This window comes from Oenanthe melanoleuca, chromosome 3 (assembly GCF_029582105.1).
Source record: "Oenanthe melanoleuca isolate GR-GAL-2019-014 chromosome 3, OMel1.0, whole genome shotgun sequence".
NCBI lineage: Eukaryota > Metazoa > Chordata > Aves > Passeriformes > Muscicapidae > Oenanthe > Oenanthe melanoleuca.
The window spans coordinates 87,913,740-87,931,758 of NC_079336.1; the positions used below are offsets into that span (position 1 = coordinate 87,913,740).

General features: G+C 37.1%; 1 protein-coding gene across 1 annotated transcript in view; it reads left to right on the forward strand.

Moving 5' to 3' along the window:
- PPP2R5A (protein phosphatase 2 regulatory subunit B'alpha) overlaps positions 1-18,019 on the forward strand; it is a 41,888-nt gene that overhangs the window by 5,021 nt on the left and 18,848 nt on the right. The window contains exons 2-3 of the mRNA XM_056488989.1: positions 12,687-12,883; positions 17,664-17,765. Coding sequence (XP_056344964.1) covers positions 12,687-12,883; positions 17,664-17,765 — 299 coding nt within the window. The remainder of the gene's footprint in view (positions 1-12,686; positions 12,884-17,663; positions 17,766-18,019) is intronic.

An 18,019-nucleotide genomic window follows, 5' to 3' on the forward strand; every position in this document is an offset into this window, starting at 1 on the left:
TCTCTCTCAGATTTGCACTTGTTTTTTTGTATCCCTCATGATTCATTATTTCCTCTTCTGTGGTCCTCCATCCTCCACCTTTTGTATTCAACATCCCTTGCAACTGTGATCATCTTGGCTGAGTTTTTCCTTAAAAGTGAGAATCTTTAATTTAGATGAAGAATGAAGATGTTCTCTGAGGAATTTATGTTTACCTTTTACTATAATCTCAGCAGGGTGCACTATGAAGTAGTCAAAACTTCCTTTTTAGTGAAGTTACAATCTTGAGAAATAAACAACCTCTAACAGATGAAAAAGCTGTAGTAGTTCCATGAAAAATGAGCTGTTTGAATTTTTTTCTATATTAAGGAACTGTTCCTGGTTTATGGAGTGGAACATTTTAGTCTTTAATTCTTAACAAATTGACCTTTTTTATCCTTAGACTTGAATTTTTGGTCTTAGAATATACTTCCATCAAAAGCAACTCCTAAATATAGAGCCTATTGACGGTCTTCACATGAACTTTTCTATTTCAATCTTTCACATCCTCCAAGTGCCAGCATAGTATCAGATTTCTTTTTCCATATTCATTGCTTTCTGGTTTAGTCAGATAGTAGTTTTGCAGGTGCTGAATTTAATGTTAGTTGCTGTAGGAAATACAGATGGAGTTATTTCTCCATGGAGTTGGTCAAAAGATTATTACTTCAATCTATAGATTTGGGAGTTTTTTTAGCATCTATCTTAAAATCATTCAGTGCTTTTGAAAAGGTGTCATATCAACAGTTCTTGACAGATTAATATTCTTTTTAAGCACAGAGGGGATATGGTGATGAAAAAAAGATACTTCCACTGAGAAGGCTGTAAAAATTAGCTCCTTGTTGTTCTGACTGCTGTTTTAATGCAGCAGGTGTAAAGTGTGGCTTTTAGCAGCATGTGGATTTGGAGGGTTGGAGGTGCAGCCCAATTAGATGAATAGGTAGTTAATAGCACCTGTTTTAGAAGACTCCCTTGGCAAAATGCTCTGCTAAAAACTAGATGGTGACAGCTTCTTTTTAAAGTCTGAATCATTGATTCCATCAGAGAATTGCTGAACTAGTTTCTCTCAAGTTTTGCTGAATTTGTGGCCAGTGAATAATGTTGTTTATAAAATGCCTATTTCATAGTATGTTTCTGACTTGAAAGCAGAGTTCCTCATAGTTAAGGTTGCCCTCAGTTTTCCTTCACAAGACCTTGTTCTCAGTTGCTTACAGCATTGCTGAACTGTTTGGGCTGAAGTTTTCCATGCCAAGTATGGACAGTTTTATTTGCAACTGTTCCTCAGGCTAATTTTCTTAGTTTCAGCAAAACCAATTCAAGCTACTTTGAACACTAGAAGAAAGATAATTTGTATAGTGTCAATATAAAAAAATAAAACCAAACCAACCATGAATTGTGTTGAGGTTTAATAAAGCTTGATGTACTATGGAGCTTAGCAAGTGGTTCTTAATGCAGATGAATCTCATTTGGTCCAAATTCTTGTTTGGTCCAATTGCAACAGGACTGAATTGGTATTTACCAAGCTGATATGTAGAGCTCCATCAGGATCTGCTGTGCTGCTCCCATCTGTGCTCTGGGATGCTGCTCTGTGTAGCTTTCTTTGGGCTTCTTGTCTGCAGTACTGCTAGGACAGCAGCCAAGTGTAGGCAAAACCTGTCATTTTGTACAAGCAAGAGCCCAGCAGTACCTTACAGGTAGAGGCATGGTGTGGAACTGCTGAGATGATGGAAAAGCTTAAGAGGGAAGAGAGGGCAGAGGCCAGCTCCTTTCCAGGGGCTGCAGGGAGCTCAGTGTTTGGAGTCTCAACACTCCTGTTGGCTGTGAAACTTTCTGGAGATGTTTCTTACCATATTCTCTTCTAATTTCTTCATAACTTTTCATTGCAGCCGTGGATTTTGAACGTCCCATGATCTTCCTGAAGATTCTCAGGCTTAGAGTTCTTGTTCTGTACATCAGGAATTGATTGCAGATTAGCTGGTTCATCAAGTGAGAGTTTTTCCTTTAGAATTTAAAATGGAGGAGAGCATAACTACATTTGGGGATGGGAAGTGAAGCTGGGAAAGGCTGAAGTGTCAGTGCAGGATACTAGGTCTCAGTATTTTAAGGGTATGGAGTCTATGGGAGGGCTGATCAGAATTAAGTAGTCTGATCAGAATTCAGCAGACCTATATCCTGCTAAAATAATAGCATGTACTGCTGCCATGCATATGGTGGAAAAAAAAAGGCTTTAGATTAAAAAGTAGAAACAAAAATGGTGCTGTTGCATTGTCTGTTAGTATTGGGAAAAGATTTCTGTCTCATTCTCATCTTAAGTTTCTTCTCTTTGCCATTGTTTCTCTTGGTCTTACCAAGTAAAGCTTTGGTGTAATCGATTTTGTCAGCTTCGTTGATATGATAGGATTTAGAAGAGAAATATAAATTTTGCTGGAGAATTGGGAGGTGGAGGTAGAATAACAGCAAAAATTACATTTGTGCATGTCTATTCAAGAACAATGCTGAATAGAACATAGAAGATGTTCTATTTCTAGTAGATAGCTTTTTAGAACACTAAGAATTTAAAAGATGATTAAGTTGCTCCCTACAATAAGAGAAAAGCTTTCCAGACGTTATACAAGTTTCAAATGACTGATTAGAAGTTTGTATCTGAGACCATCACATGCTTGGAGAGTTGGCAAACTGTGGGTAATATGATGGAAGTGGCACAGTAGATTTTCTCAGAGCTGAAAGAGGAGCTGGGTTGAGCAAGTTTAGAGAAGGACAGTATAGCATGGGGCAGGAAGGCTGATCTGAAAATGATCAGGAATAAAAAGTCACAGCAAACAGGGGGAAACAGCTTCATTTCTGCTACAGTTGTATTAAAGGATTAGCAGAGTGCACCACTGCATAAGCAGGTGAGCTTTTAGAAATTGTTTAATGGGTTTATTTCTGTAGATGCTTGGTCCTTCAAAATACAGAGACACAGTTTTTATTGTATTAATTTCATCCTAAGTAAAATGATATGGGAGAGTATGGGGGGGGGAAATGTTTTTTAAAATAAGGTTCTGTTTTAGTGTAATTGTGTAAAACTTTTGAAGAGTGTACTGCATTTTCCATTACAAATTCTATGCCTGAAATATGATGTACATCTAAGAGTGAAGTCTTGTTAAGCAGCAAAATTTTGGTTCCCCATTTATGTAAAAGCAGCAAGTTAGAACTGAGCTGAGATCTTGAATTATGTATGGGGAAACAAACTTGTGAATTTCAGCATAGTTAGATTCTGTAGGAAAACTGTTGTTTTGAGACGAAAAATGAAGATGTGAGTATTAGCACCCTCTTGAGAGACATGGGCTTTGTCCCACAGTAAAGTCAGGAAGGACAGGATTTGGTCATACATATTTGTTCATTTTCCCATAAAAGTAGGAAGCAGGATCAAAATAAACCGAATACACCAAAATGATGTAAATTGAGTTTAAAAATAGCCAAGAGGTTTTGCCAAATGGGAGAGGACTTCAAGTGCAGGTTCCCTCATTACTGAACACTTTGTGTTTAGAGTTTTTGGTAGAAAGAGTGTAACTATTAGAATATGCTTAAAACTGATGAAAAAATTATCTCAGCCTTCTATTTATGAAGTTAAATGCTTACTTCACTTAAATTAAGCAAGGAGATCTCTCAAATGTTTCGTGTTTGCTCAGGATGATCTGCTCTCGTTCAGGTTGATGTGAGTTGGGTCAGTGGGTGCAGCACAACCAGGATTTCACCTATGTTCCTGTCTAATTTAATCATAGTTCTTGCAACTGCAGCATAATTGTAAAGTAGCTACTTATATTATTGATCCTGGAAGGCTTTGAAAAGTAAGAAACACTTGTTTAGGCAATTTGTAGGGTATGTATTTATCCCAGGAGTTAATCCAGTACTTGCAACTTCCACACAGATTTACACAGGAATTCAAAGGAAGAGGTGGGTTTTCCTTGTCTTTGAAAAGTTAGATTGACTGCTTCCTCTGGCACACATTTCCTATTAAATTACTCCTCTGTGCATCTCCTTTATGTTTAAAAGCTAAGTGCTAAATTAACTGCAAAATGAGTTTCTGTACTTCTGTTAAATTGTGTTTAATAGCAACCCTTGGTTTCAATAAAAGGTATTTTTATATTTAACTTAGCACTAGTATTGCCATGTAAAAATTACATGAGTCTCTTCAGTTTCTGAAAAGTAAACAAACTTGATTTGTATTGACTTGCATGTTCTAATGTGATGTCAAACTGGAGCAACTTCATCATCTTACTCAAAATTAATTTTATACTTGGATATGGTGAGGAAAGGATGGGGAAGAATACAAATTAATAGATTTTTAATCTGTTAATAATATGCCACACAGATCCACTTATGGCATACTTCATAATTACCACTCAGTAATTATAAACTACCATAGTGTCAGTCAGACAGGAGTTTTGCAGTTGACTTCATGTAAAGGGAACTTAAATTGTAAATACAGTTGCTGTCCCTTCAGACTTACAAGGTGCAAATCAACTGGTTTCATTCAGGCAACGTGTTCAGGTCCCTGTGAATTGAAAATGCAGTAGTGGATAATGGGTATTAAGCTGAAATTTTTACTGAACCTGTGTGGCACACAACTTTGTCACCTGATTTTCAGCTGTCTGTGTGCCCTGGTAAAATTTGTGCAGAGCTATTGGGGGACAAAATAGGAAGCAGAGCTGCTCAGATTATCCTTTTAATTATTAGCAGGGTAGATGTGGAATGCTTCCTTGAGTCCACTTTGTCACACCCTCAAGGGTTTTATTGCATCTTCAAAATTACATGTGAAAATCCAGTACTTAGTCAAACCACTGCACTTTGATAAATTGTGTTTCTTTAAGGGCAAGTGCTTCCATTTGTAGAAAAGTGTAAACAATGCCATGTTTTGGGAACATGGAGCATCATACAATTTGTCCTTTCTGATCTTTTTGGTTTGTCACTCTAAGAAGCTTGGTCTGTAGTGTCCTTCCATTTCTGTAGTCTCTTGGGTTTTGCTGGTGGGCCATTTTCCTGGCACAAGAGTGAATTATGTGGAGCAACAAGTTGCTTGTGCAGCCTCTCTGGGTGCTTTCACCTTGTGGCTCATTCAGTGTAACCTGACTTAGATTTTAAAGAAAGGGCCTGTTTACATCCACAGGGCTTTACCTTGATCTTTATTTGCTTTCTTGTTAGGAGGGCTCTGTTTTATGATAACAAAAACCTTTGTTGCATTTCAATATTTAAAAAGCCATTTAGGAGGTGCCTTTTCTGTTTGGGAAAGCAGTTCAATTCTTGGGCCTTTGTATCAATTTCTGTAATTTTAAGTTAAGGTACTATCTATCCCATATTCATATCTTCTGAGAAACAATTACCCATTCAAGAAGTTAATTACTGTCCCCCTTTTCCTGACTGAATGACCTGGCTGTGCATATGAATTCCATGATAGGATTTATCACACTTAAACTTAGAAGTCTCTTCCTTAAAGGTGCAGATTCCTGTTCTAAATTAATTTTTGGATATATTCAAAAAGGATATATTGAAAAAAAACCTTACCTGCCATATGATCAGTGTCTAAAGCTGCATTTTGGGTTTTGAATGAAGACAGCAAACAGTAGTAGTGTGTGCCAAAAATGAATGCATTGGAGAGAATATAGTTGACTTATAGATGGGAGCAGGCTTGTTCGAAGTAGGAGAGCAGTGAGGGGGGGGTGGGGATAACTGTTTTTTTTAAAGTATAACACTTCAGCTGTGTAAGAAGTGAAACTTCTTTGCCTTTTCTAATACAGTATCTCTCTGAACAAAACTATGGTTAGCCATGTGCACATTCTTCAACTTCTAGGTACTTTGAAAAACAAAACTGATTAAACTGTGTCAGTGCGTTGGACGATTTTTCTCCCTGCTTTTCCTTTCTGTTGTTGCATGGAACTGAATTTCAGCTAGATTCTGAACTGCTGGTGTGCTCTTTAGGTAACCTCTGTATTGTTAAACTTGTACATTTTGTTAAGGTGACTTCAGGGTTTTTTTTGTTCCTGTTCCAGTGATTGGTATGCTTGGTGAGTTTTTATTTGTTTAAAGAATCAGTGGTGCTTTAGTTCTTTTTTTCGAAAGTGTGGTAGAAATACTGTGAATTCTGGCCAGCCCAGTTATTGGAGTCTAAGGACGAATAGGATAATTTGTATTACTTTTTGCATCTTGTTGCCTTCTGTAATTAAACAGTAAGAAATTGGGCTATTAATACAAAAGTATTTCACAGCAGCATGCTTTCTTACTCTCTGAAGTGTCTTGGTTAACTCAAATCTTAATTAAAATCAAGGGATTTATCATGGTGGTAGCTGGAGACACTATATGAGGTTGTAAGAAAGCCTGGAAGAAGGTAGAAACAATCTAGATAAGACACTTGCAGTTCATTATCATTGCAGATCACAGAATTTGTGACAGATGTTGTTAGATCAGCGTGGGCTTTTCAGATTTTCTGAACTGATCTGTTGAGGTCAGCTGCTAGCCACGTGGAGCAGCAGATGAGATTCTGAACAAACAATGTCTTACTGGGTGGGAGACAGGTTTCCAGGAGTACTTTTTACTACATGAGTTAAAAATTATCTGTAGCATAGACTTGTAACTAACTCTAAACCACAGTGCTGTATGTGAATAAAAGGAATTGTTGATTGTTATTCCTGTGTAGTTTTACTTCTAATACGTGGTTTCCTTTTTTTGTGTTCCCTTCTCTGGCATGCATCACAGAATTAATCTTAAATTCAGAATATTCCAATGAGCAAAATTTCTGATCCTTTTACTATTTCAGAAGAAACTGGAGATTTACCCTGTGGAGGGTGCCACACTGTGCAAGTCTTGCCTGATGACAATCTGCAGAATATTTTACTTAAAAATGGAAGTAAAGGAGAAGCTCAGCTTGTTATCTTGATTGCCCTTTGCAGTCCTCATTTCTGAAATGAAGAGGTTAAATGTTAGTGTGAGCACATGGATTGACCAACTTGGCAATTCTGTGCCAAGTCCTTTTTTTTTTTGTTTGTTTTGTGTGGGTTTTTGTTTTGGTTTGGTTTGGTTTTTGTTTATCTCCTATAGGTGGTGTAAATTTCCTTTCAGTGATTGCAAATGTATTTTTACTTCATTGTCTTCCAAATCTCCTTCTCTAGTGAGCAAACTTACTATTGAATAAAGGGCCGGTTAACTTTTAAGATACATAATGTTGTTCTGACTCCCTTACCCATCCTGCAAAGTCAGAGTTCTCTTTACTGACAACATGCAGAAAAATTCACTCAGCCTCTTCCAGAGTTCTAGCAACAGCTGTAGATTTTGGGGTGACTGGCAATTTGAAAATATATTCTTTGAACTCTTGATTGGAGAGGGCAGAGGGAAAACCTACAACCCTAGTCTACCAAAAATAGTGCTTATACCTTAGGGTAACAAAGGTTTTTTTTTCATGTGGAAAACCTGAAAATGTTGATGAAAAGTTCCTTGTATACCTACAGTGCTGTGCTGAGCTGTCTGAGTATCCCCATCATTTCAGTGGGGCTGCTGAGCTGCCAAAAGCTGGACTTGTGGGAACTTCTCTTACAGGTGTATGGAGTTATTGGAGAGTGTTATACACTACCAGGGCCAAGTATACATGAGCTACATTTTTTTCTTTATAAAGGAGCTTACAGTGATTTAAAACAAAACAAACCCTGCAAAATAACCAAAATAACCAAAACAAAATATACCAAAAATAACCAAACCCTGCAACAAACACAAAATCCAAAATGTATTATTCTCAAAAGTGCCTAACCTAACTGAAAAATCTTACCTACACATTGTCCCATGCCCCAATACTTGGGTGATGTGGTTCCAGAAGAGATGGTAAGCTAACTAGCGGAGAGCTTCTGCTCCCATCTCTAATCCTTTGCCAGAGCTGATGCACATCAGGCCCCTCCAGAAGCCATTTACACCTCACTAATATGACCATGTTATTGAGTTAAAGCAGCTTAGGAAGAGCCTGACAAGCTCCAGAGCCAGCGCTGATGGATGTGACTGGAGCAGAGAAGGGGAAGGGAGGAGTAAATGGGAAAGGGGGTAGCAGGGAGAGAGACCTCTCTCAATCTCTGTCAGCGACTTTGCTGCCTGCCCAGCTGCAGATGGAGATGTCTGAGAAGCTTGGAACACTGTTGTAACATCAACTGCACCAAAGCTGCATCATCTCCTAGCAATGTTTTGCCATGCCTGTAACATCAGCACTGGCACTCAGCTGCTAGGAGAGATCACAGCAATCATACACAAGAGCTCTCTGGGACAAAACCAAATATTAAATATAGGTCAAATGGGACTCCTTGTGCTTGGTTTGTGTATGTTGGGCAGAGTTTATCACACTACCTTCTCTTCAGACTAATGGTGTCTCTGAAAGGAGCAGGCTGTACAAGTGTTGTTTTCTTTATATTAAAAGCCCCAAACCAAACCTAGTGTGTCTCATAGTCCAAGTGCTCCTCTCTCCATGTCAATGTTGAGGCTTTGTCCTGCTCCAGCAGATCCCTCCACCACTGAGTGCAGCTGAATACAGTGCAGTAAATGTAACCAGACAGCAAAGACTAAATCCTAAACTTCACACTGGGGAATGCAGCATAATTATGGCGTGATCCTTTTCATGTATTCAGTTAGTCAAGGAATTATGTAGAAGTGTAGAATTGTCACCAAGTTCTAAGGAGATATGTGGTACCTCATTCTATAATATTGTCCTCTTAAGTGCTTGGAAGGGCTGTGCATGGACTGCATTCAGAGGCTGGCAGACAAAAGCTCCTTGGTTGGTTGTTTCTCTGGTCTCTGTATCTTCCTGTGGTGGCTCTTTCAGGAAAAAGTAGAAATATTTAATTAGTGAGACTTAAAAAAAATAAATGGAAAATGTTTGCAAATGTTTAAGAGGGTTTGTTTGGTATTGGCAGGGGAACGATGAATTTTGAACTTGCCATTTGTGTAGCTGAGAGAGTTTTTGTGGATTTAGAGTCTGGTTTCTGCTGATGAATCAAGGATTATGTTGAGTTCTCTGGCTTTGTACTCAAGGTCTTGGGTAAACAATTGTATTGAGAAAGGAGAATTATCTTTTTTTTCCTTCCAGGGGGAAGGCCTGTAAACATAAGAGAGAAATATATTGTAGGAAGATATTGTTGTAGTGCGTTTCTGTGTCTGGTTATGTACCAGTGAGATAGCTCTTGTAAATTCTTTTTCTTTCCATATTTTGCATGGGCCTTCCCTAGAAAGATTAGCCTCTTGACTCAATATTTCATGCTTAGATTTGCATTGATGACCTTTTAAATCTGAAAGCATTCAATTTAGACACAAATCTGTACAATCATGCAGTTTCAACTGTTTAAAAATTCTGCTCAGGGAAAGCTTCCAAGTCAAATTGTTGCTACTTTTTGTCCTTTGTTATCATGCCCACTGTCTGTAATGAGGGGGAGGGTTTTGAAAACAGTAGAAATAGTCTGTGGAGAATTTAAGTATTATGAAGTGCAACAATCAAATTAAGTATTTTAATCAGGTACTAGCTCTCTACTATCTATTATGGAAATGACCAGAGGCAAGTAATGATTAAAGTGGATCATAATTTGCAATCATTCTTTTGGTGGTGGATGTTAAGTTTTTGTCTTCAGGATTTCCCATCATCATGTTTGATTCAGGGTTAGTTTATTGAGGCATCCACTGTCTTTGAACCTAATTTATCTTCTGTGGTCTTTATGGTATTTAGGGTATTTGAAGAGTAACCATTATCTTGGACTCCACATGTATGATGTAAATCTTCATGGAATATTAGATTGAAGCTGGTTTAAAAATCATGCTGTGGGTTGTTCAGCTGCTAAAGTTAAAAGCTCTAGTGTTTATGCAGTTATGGTGGCACAGATTATTTCATTCCTAGAACTAGAATAAACTATTGTGATATGATTTTGTTGTGGTATAAAGTTGTCTAGCTTTCACTGTGCTGGGATAGTTAAAAGTGAGGCTTTGAAAAGTTAAGAACCGTATCTGACAAACAAATTTTCCTCAATCACTTGGTGGTTCCCATGGTACCTTTCATAACATTCCTGGGACAAATGTGCAATGTGTCAAGCAGGGATTGAGCACATGAAGACAGATTGTGCTGATAGAACAGAGATGGCTTTCTTGTTACCTTATTTTTGTCATGGTTGCACTTAATTTTCATCTCTTGCAGATGACTAGAGTAATAAGCTGATAAAATAATTGTTTTTCCCCTTGTAAGTACAAAGAAAGGAAGTGGCTTAGAAGATACTTCCTTTGGTTTTACTTTAAATGTTTTAATAGTAACAAAACAGATTAATGGGCAGGTTTTTCATTTGAGCAAACATGTCCAATTGAGAGAGATCAGGTTGCTGATGAAATGGACTGCTGATGCATGGCAGGGGAGAGATTCTGTTTTTCTCTGGTGTCTAGCTTGAAGTGGCTAATGCAGGAATTTATTTGGTATCCTAGGGAAGATAATAAATGATTTAATTATTTTGTATGAATCAGGCTTTTAACCTGAGGTCTTTAGTCTGCTTGAACCATGGTTAGAAGTATTCAGGTGCTGTCTGCTGGTTTTTAAAAAGTAAATTTTGCTTAGCGATCATTAAGTGATGACTTAGTGATGACTTCATTTTTATTTTATTTTATTTATTCTTTTTTTTAATTTATCATCAGCTAACTGTATTGTATTAGCTGTGCCTCACTTGTGGACCTTTGTAACTCAAAGTATGGTTGAGTTTGTAGTGAGGGAAAATAAAATTAGGCTTGGTTCTAGTCTGGCTATCAGCTTGGGACTAGCAACAGAAAAAGCTGCCCTCCCTGTGTCAGTTCCTTAAATTAGGCTTTTTGGATTTTATCCTCAGTATGTCACTGTTATTGCTTTGTTGCTATGATACAATACTTACTCATGCAATCCACTGTAGAATATTAGAAGATCTGAGCTGAAATGTTACGTAACTTACAAATGTTTTTACAGCTGATGTTCATTACTTTGCAGAGTGTAACAATTCGTGCCTTTGTAGTTATCTGAGTGAAACAAGCATCTTGCAAGGTTTCTTATTCAAAAGAAGAACGGCTAAAATGGCAGAATTGACATTCAGAAGTGTGAATCGTTCTCTTCATGAGGGGGCAGTAATTGCTGGCTCGTTCCAAAGCTCCCTGAAGTTGTTATGCTCAGCTAATAGGATCATAGCTGTCAGGTGGGGAAAGGGAGCACAATGCAGTATTCTGGAGCCTGAATTGCCAGGGCACAGCGAGCACTGTGGCTTACAGTGGAGGCGTGTCAGTCCATTTCAGAAATTACTTTTTGCTTATGGAAACGAAACAATTCTGTCAGATAACTACTGAATATGAAACCTGCTGTTGGCTGTTGTTGTTCCAGCCACTTAATGGAAGGTGTTTTTGTAGGAAACTTGTGAAATGGGCATTATCAGAGTGAACTTACTGAAGTTTGATTGATTAGAATAATTCAGAAACATTAAAGAGAAGCATGGGATTTTTTTGTGATTTGTTCAGGTTTTAAAGTGAGATTTAAGATTTTCAGTACTCACTTGCTTTTTTCTTGTCTTGATCATAGCTGTGCTCATAGCAATAGTGCAGTGAATGAATGATGCTAAGGGATGCAGTCAGGCTGTAGACCAGCCTTGAAAATTCTTCAGTGGAGAGCATTCTTTATTTGGAGATAAAATTGGGAATGCTGTTTTTTCACCAGAGTGAGTGAAATGCCAACTGGCTGATAGATGAGGTGATGCCATATTGGTGCACTGGCTTTGAACCCCTAACAGCAGTTGAAAACAAGAACAAAAGACACATTAAACCAAAATTTCAGTTAAAACCATGACTTTTTAATGATTGTTATGATCATGCAGCTTTGAAACAGTTATGACATATTAAGGATGTATTAAATTTTTGAAGAGTGTAGTGCTTGATAATCCGTCTCTTTTAGAGTAAATGTGAAATGCTAATGGAGGAATTCTGCTTATCAGATTATAGAGGTACTGAATCCTAAAATGAAAATGCTAACTCACAGCGAAACACATTGTCTTAATAGGCCAAAAAAATCTGGAAAAACCCTTATATGACTAAGATTGTCATAAATTATTTAGACCAAAACATTAAAATTCAGGATTAATCCTTTTGAAATATTGGAATTCTTTCTTCAGAGGAATGTTGATCACATGATGTCAAAAGTATGTGAAGCATTTTGCATTGGGGTAAAAAGACAAGGTTCCTTCAAAGCAGATTTTACAGCTTTTAAGCGGGTTACATAATAAAGGATTAGGCAACAGAATGAGACAAATCGGATGAATGAAAGGTTAGTTTGATGCACTGCTTCTGGATATGACTTTTGGTGATGGGGAGCTGGGACTTGTTAATGTCTAGGTATTTCAAATAAAGTTAATTCAGTTAAATATATTTGCTGCCATATCTTTGTCCATTATTTCTTTCATGTTCCAAAAGCTGGGGGTGGTGGGTGTTCCATCCTAATATACAGATATTTTCAGTTTTGACAAAATTGCTTGATAATTTGCTATTAGTTTGCTGACTATGAGCACAACTTTTCCCCATTAAAAAAGCAAGTCATAGGCAAATTCTTGTCAACAAAACACATTTAGAAATCTTGTCTTTGCTTCTACAGACTTAAGTGTTTGGTTTTTTGTTTTTTTCTTTTATAGATGCCACCTTCAATGAACAGCAAGATCTTTTTTGTCAGAAGTTGCAACAGTGTTGTGTGCTCTTTGACTTCATGGACTCTGTTTCAGACCTGAAAAGCAAAGAAATCAAGAGAGCAACACTGAATGAACTGGTTGAGTATGTTTCAACAAATCGTGGAGTGATTGTTGAATCAGCATATGCTGACATAGTGAAAATGGTAAGTAGAATGCTCTTGTTACATTTTGAATTTTAATAAAATATCTTAATCAGTTTATGACTCTAATGGCATTTTACTCAGAACTGTGGTTAGTTATTCTGCTTATACAATGTAATGTAATTTGTTAATGATAACTTGGCTCAGAAAGGCTTGTAAAAACAAACAACTTGCAAGTTTTAATTATTAGCTGAAACATGATGCATTCAGGTTAATTAAAATGAAAGAAGTGGTACACTGCAGATACTTGCAGTCTGGGTAAGCTTTAAAGTAGTTCTCTTTCAGAAAATGGCAATATTTCAGTGCTGCCTGTCTTTATTTACTGGTGGCAATGGAGAATTAGGCTAAAGTTTTCTGGTAGTAATTGCTGCAGGTAGTGGTGACAGCAGAAAGGTTTATCAGTGTAAGAAAGCAACTCTACTTTGTAAATATTTTGTGTCTGTTTGTTATTATTTTGGCCCTGGAGAGCTGTACTAGAGTAGCCTAAGTGGTTTGCTGAAGTTATAAACCATAGGATGACTTGTCCCATGCAATTGCTACTAATGGCTTGTTGAATAATGAACAAAATATTTGTGGTTGTTATCTGCTGACTTTCCCAGGTGTTTATGTGCATTTTCAAATGCTACTTAAGTTATGTTTTTGATCTGCCTGTACTCCATGCACAGGGAATGTAACTGGAAGACACTTGAGAATAATCTGAAGGTTTTTTTTTTCCCTAGAAATATGAAATATAAAAACAATTACTTTAGTGGCCATGCATTTATGTTAATGGTTCTCTAAACTTTGTTGAAGTTTACATAGACAAAATGCTGACTTTAAAAGAGCTCTCAGGAACATAAGCAGAGCAAGCAGTTCAAATATATAGCCTGCAACTTGTGTAGTCTCTATAAAGTACAAACTAGCTTTTTCTTAAGTTTCATTTTGTTTGTTTTTTTGGTGGTTTGTTTGGTGTTTTTCTCTGGGCAACTCGTAGGGAAGATCAGATCTTTAGTGTAAATAAGAGTGGAAGTTTTGCCATAATACTGGAGGGCTAGGATTATTGAATCCCTTTTAATCATTTTGGCTGTTTCAGCAGATGCTTATTAAGTTTTACAAAAAAATCTAGGACACTGGGGTGTTTTGTATAGTTTCGTTTTTTAAAGGACCTGGTTTTCTGTCCTAAATGTTTTTTACATAAGAAAATAAAGGACAAAGTATGTTCACCTCTTCTTAGGCTTCTATTTTTTCTTTTTTTTTTTTTTTTTCCTTGCTGCTGCTGGCAGCAAGCCTGAATCCTGGCAGTATTTTCTTACTCTGTGTGCCCTCTGTAGCTCCTTGTTAGAAGAAAGAATATACTAAGTAGCCCATAGTATTTGTTGAAGGGAGGTTTTCTTTTATATTGGAGTTGTTTTCTTGGAGATAAGGTGGTGTCGAGCTGTTCTTTTGAGGTTTTTGTTGTTGTGCAAATGATTGGATTCTGTGGATGCTTGTTTTTCCTTCCATAACAAATTTCCATCTCCTTTCCTCCCCTAAAAAAAATGACAGAAAGTGAAGAAGCTCAGTGAGAGCTTTAAATGCTCAGTGAGAGCTTTTTGAGAGCTTGAGACAAAAGATCCCTCCAAGCTTGAATAGTATTTCTAATCTCCCTGGCAACTGGCAGCAGACAAGGCCTTTGCTGTGAATTAGGACGAAGTACCAGCTTTCAGAAAAAAATCTGCATGGGTCTGTCTCTCCCTCCACATAACACCTGTGTCAGGCCTTTCTTGGTAGCAAAACTTGTATGAGATTGAAGAGTTAGTGTTTCACTTTTGTTTTGGTTTGAAGTTTTTTGGCTGTTCAGTGTTCCTGCATTAAAAGAAAAAGATATTTGAGTTTTACTGTAGAGTTGGAAGCGTGTTTTTGGATGAAATAGTATAAATGGCCTTAATGAAATCCAGCTATTACCTGGCTGGTGGTAGAGGACAGGTAGACTAAAAAAAATGCCTGAAAAAAGCTGGAGTGGCAGAAGCAGAAACAATTTCTTTCCGAAGAGGGTTGGGAGCCAGGTATCACACAGGTTCCTGCTTGGGTTCTGAGGCAGGGAGCTTGAAATGCCATTTCAAGCCACTGAGGATGGAACAACATCATTAAAAAAAGTCTTTGTTTAAACAATGTGCAGGACACGCTGTAGGTTGTCTTTTTGGTGCCCTGGGCAAGCTGATTTTCCTTCAGCTGAGGAGGAGTTTTGCTCACAGATAGTTTAGAAGGTGTAGCACAGCAATCAGTGTACCTTTGTTATGGGTCATCTACAGCTAGTGTCTTCTTTGTTTGGAAATTCTCTATTCAAAGCACTCAGGAGCTAAAAGGAAGTTAGGGTTTGGCATTGTGAGTATTTTAAGTTTTAAAACTTCCTAGGAAATTAGAAAGTTCTACCTTTCATCAGTTTTGGGAACATGACAGAAATGTCTCTTCAGTACATGTAACTCTTCATTTCCTTGTGCCTATCAACTTTGCCTTGTTCCCCAGCAGAATATAAAAATCTAATATAATGAGATTGTCCTAACAGGCTGTTGGGTTGTGAATTCAGGATTTAAAAGAAATCAGGTATGCTCAATCTGTACACTCAGAAATTGGAATTGAACCTAGTATCTTTCAAATGTTTAGATGAAGTGTACAGACAATAAGGGACTTTTTGTCTGTTTAGTTTTAATAAAATATAATTGATGTATCTCAGTACACTAACTGGCACATTTTCTGATGTCATTTTTTGAAAACTTTGAGATTTAATATAGAAAGCTGATGCTGGATTTATTTGGAAGTCTATCCAGCTTTACAAACCTTTCATGGTTTGTGTTTCTGAAATCACAGTTTTGGGATAAGACACTTAGGAAAGAAAAATAATGTTTTAAATAATATCAGAGGATATAGAGAAGCATTTGCAAAAGTATTGCAAACAAAGTAAATTAAGTGGGCTTTTTTGGGAGACAGGCTAGTGCCTAAAAAGGGTGCAAGGTTTATTTTAAGTTTCGTATATTCTCAGGAGGTGCATAATGCTAGTGGAAGTTCTGAATACTCTGAAAATCATACAATTGTTTTTCCAAAGGCCTGGCTGAGAGGCTTGCTAATTGTCACTGCTACAGAAGTGCATTTAGTAGCTTTGTTTTGGGCATGAAATTTACTCACTACTCTGAAGTTCTGTGCTAAAGGCTGACCAGCTCAGTTCAGCAAGATGCATCTAGAAAGAAAATGAAGTGTTTTCAGGAGATGTTCCCTGAACACTTACAAGCAGAGGTAGAGCACTCTCTGTAGGAGGCTGATTCCTATGCTGGAGGGTTTTTTTGGAGTACCTGGTAAGAGTAGACAAAGCAAATAAGAGAACTAGGATTGTAATGTTTGAGCTTGGGTAAAATTAATGTTCTCTGACTCCTATTTCCCCCTATTCTCCTCCACAGCCTTTTGTTCTTGAGATCTGGAACCCCAAGTCGCTTGCATTTACAAAATTTCAACCAAACTGGTTTTTGTGGGGTTGTTTGTTTGGGTGGTTTGGTTTGGGTTTTTGTTCTGTTTTTTGTTGTTTTTCCTGAGCATCAGGCTTGGAGGCAGCTGAGCCCATCCACAGAAAACTTCATTGCCCTTCCAGTCCAGGACAGCAGCACCACAGCTTTGCTGTGTCCCAACAGGAGACAGTGACACAGAGCAAAGGGCATAGGAGAAAATGAAAAGTCATTTCATGCAATAGCTTGTTTAATGAGGCAGCTGGTTCTTATGTGCAGAGCCAGCTGGGTGACTTCAGGATCTTTCTAAAGTCCTTTTGCTAGATTCTTCAAACATCTTGGAGACTCCATGGAATATGTGCAGGAGGATTTTCTGCAAACTGTCAAACAGCTTCTTTTGTGCTTAGTAGGCTCGGGTGATAAGCAGCTACTTGAAACAGATTTGATCAAAAAGACTAAAAGAGTTTGAAAGATGATTGGAAAGTCTTGTTCCTGAAAGAATGGTATAAAATGCAGAAATTAAATGAACTTCATGTTCTCTTTTGTTTGTGTTAGAGATTTAAATCCAGTATGTTATATCTGCTGCAAGAGATGACATTTTTCCTTTGACATCTGAATGCTCTTCTATCCACACTTTAATATACTTCAAAAATCCCTGAAGAAACCTTTTTAAACTTGTCCTTTTGAAATTGATTTGATGTGACTGTATCATACTAAAAGCAACTTAGTGTAACTTTAAGAAAAATAGCTACTATGTGAAATGGAAAAGCTAGAATGGTTATGTGTTCCTAACTTTCCAAACCCTTGAAACATCTTGAAATTTTCAATGGTGAAAAATGGAAACAGAAATACTTTGAAATCAAGTAAAGTGAAAAACTATAGAAACAAGATACATTTTTGGGATTGTCTGCCTTAGATGACAGACATGCTCTCACTACATGGAGAGAGGTCTCTTTAAATCATCATTCATTAGTTATATTTTATTTGTGGTCTTACATAAAAACATCTGTTGGTGTCACCTAGTTTAAAATTGTTTTTTATAGGGAAACTGATTTTTTTTTTTAAACTTCCATAGTTTCACAAAAGAGTCTGGAATATAATCATGTCTAGCAACAAGCTTGTAAAGCAGCTGAGACAAAAATTACTTTCTTATTTTCACTGACTTGTGGCTGTTAGTATTCTGCAGTTTTGAAAAAATGAGCTAGTGATTTATTATGTTACTTGTTTTTAGATGGTTTTGTATCATTTGATTTCAGGATAAATGCAGTACCTTAATGAGTGTGAGCTGTGAAAGCATAAACAGTGATACTTTTTTTTTTTTTTGCTTGCAGATTAGTTCTAATATTTTCAGAACACTTCCACCTAGTGATAACCCAGATTTTGATCCAGAAGAAGATGAACCAACTCTTGAAGCCTCATGGCCCCACATACAGGTGTGTGAGATCTTTACTTTCAAGCCTTTTTGTAAGGCAAGAAATGTGGATACTTCAGTCATTTTGTGCCTTTGTTAAAAACAAAAAAAAATTGCTTTTATAATACAATTGAGTTTTTACACTTGAGAGGCAAAAAAGTGGTGCTTTTGTTAGAATGTATAAATATGGCTGAATGTAACTCTTCTAAATGGCTTAAATACCATTTTTTAAACAGAGAGATTGACTGTTAAGTAGTATATGTGTGTCTTGAAACT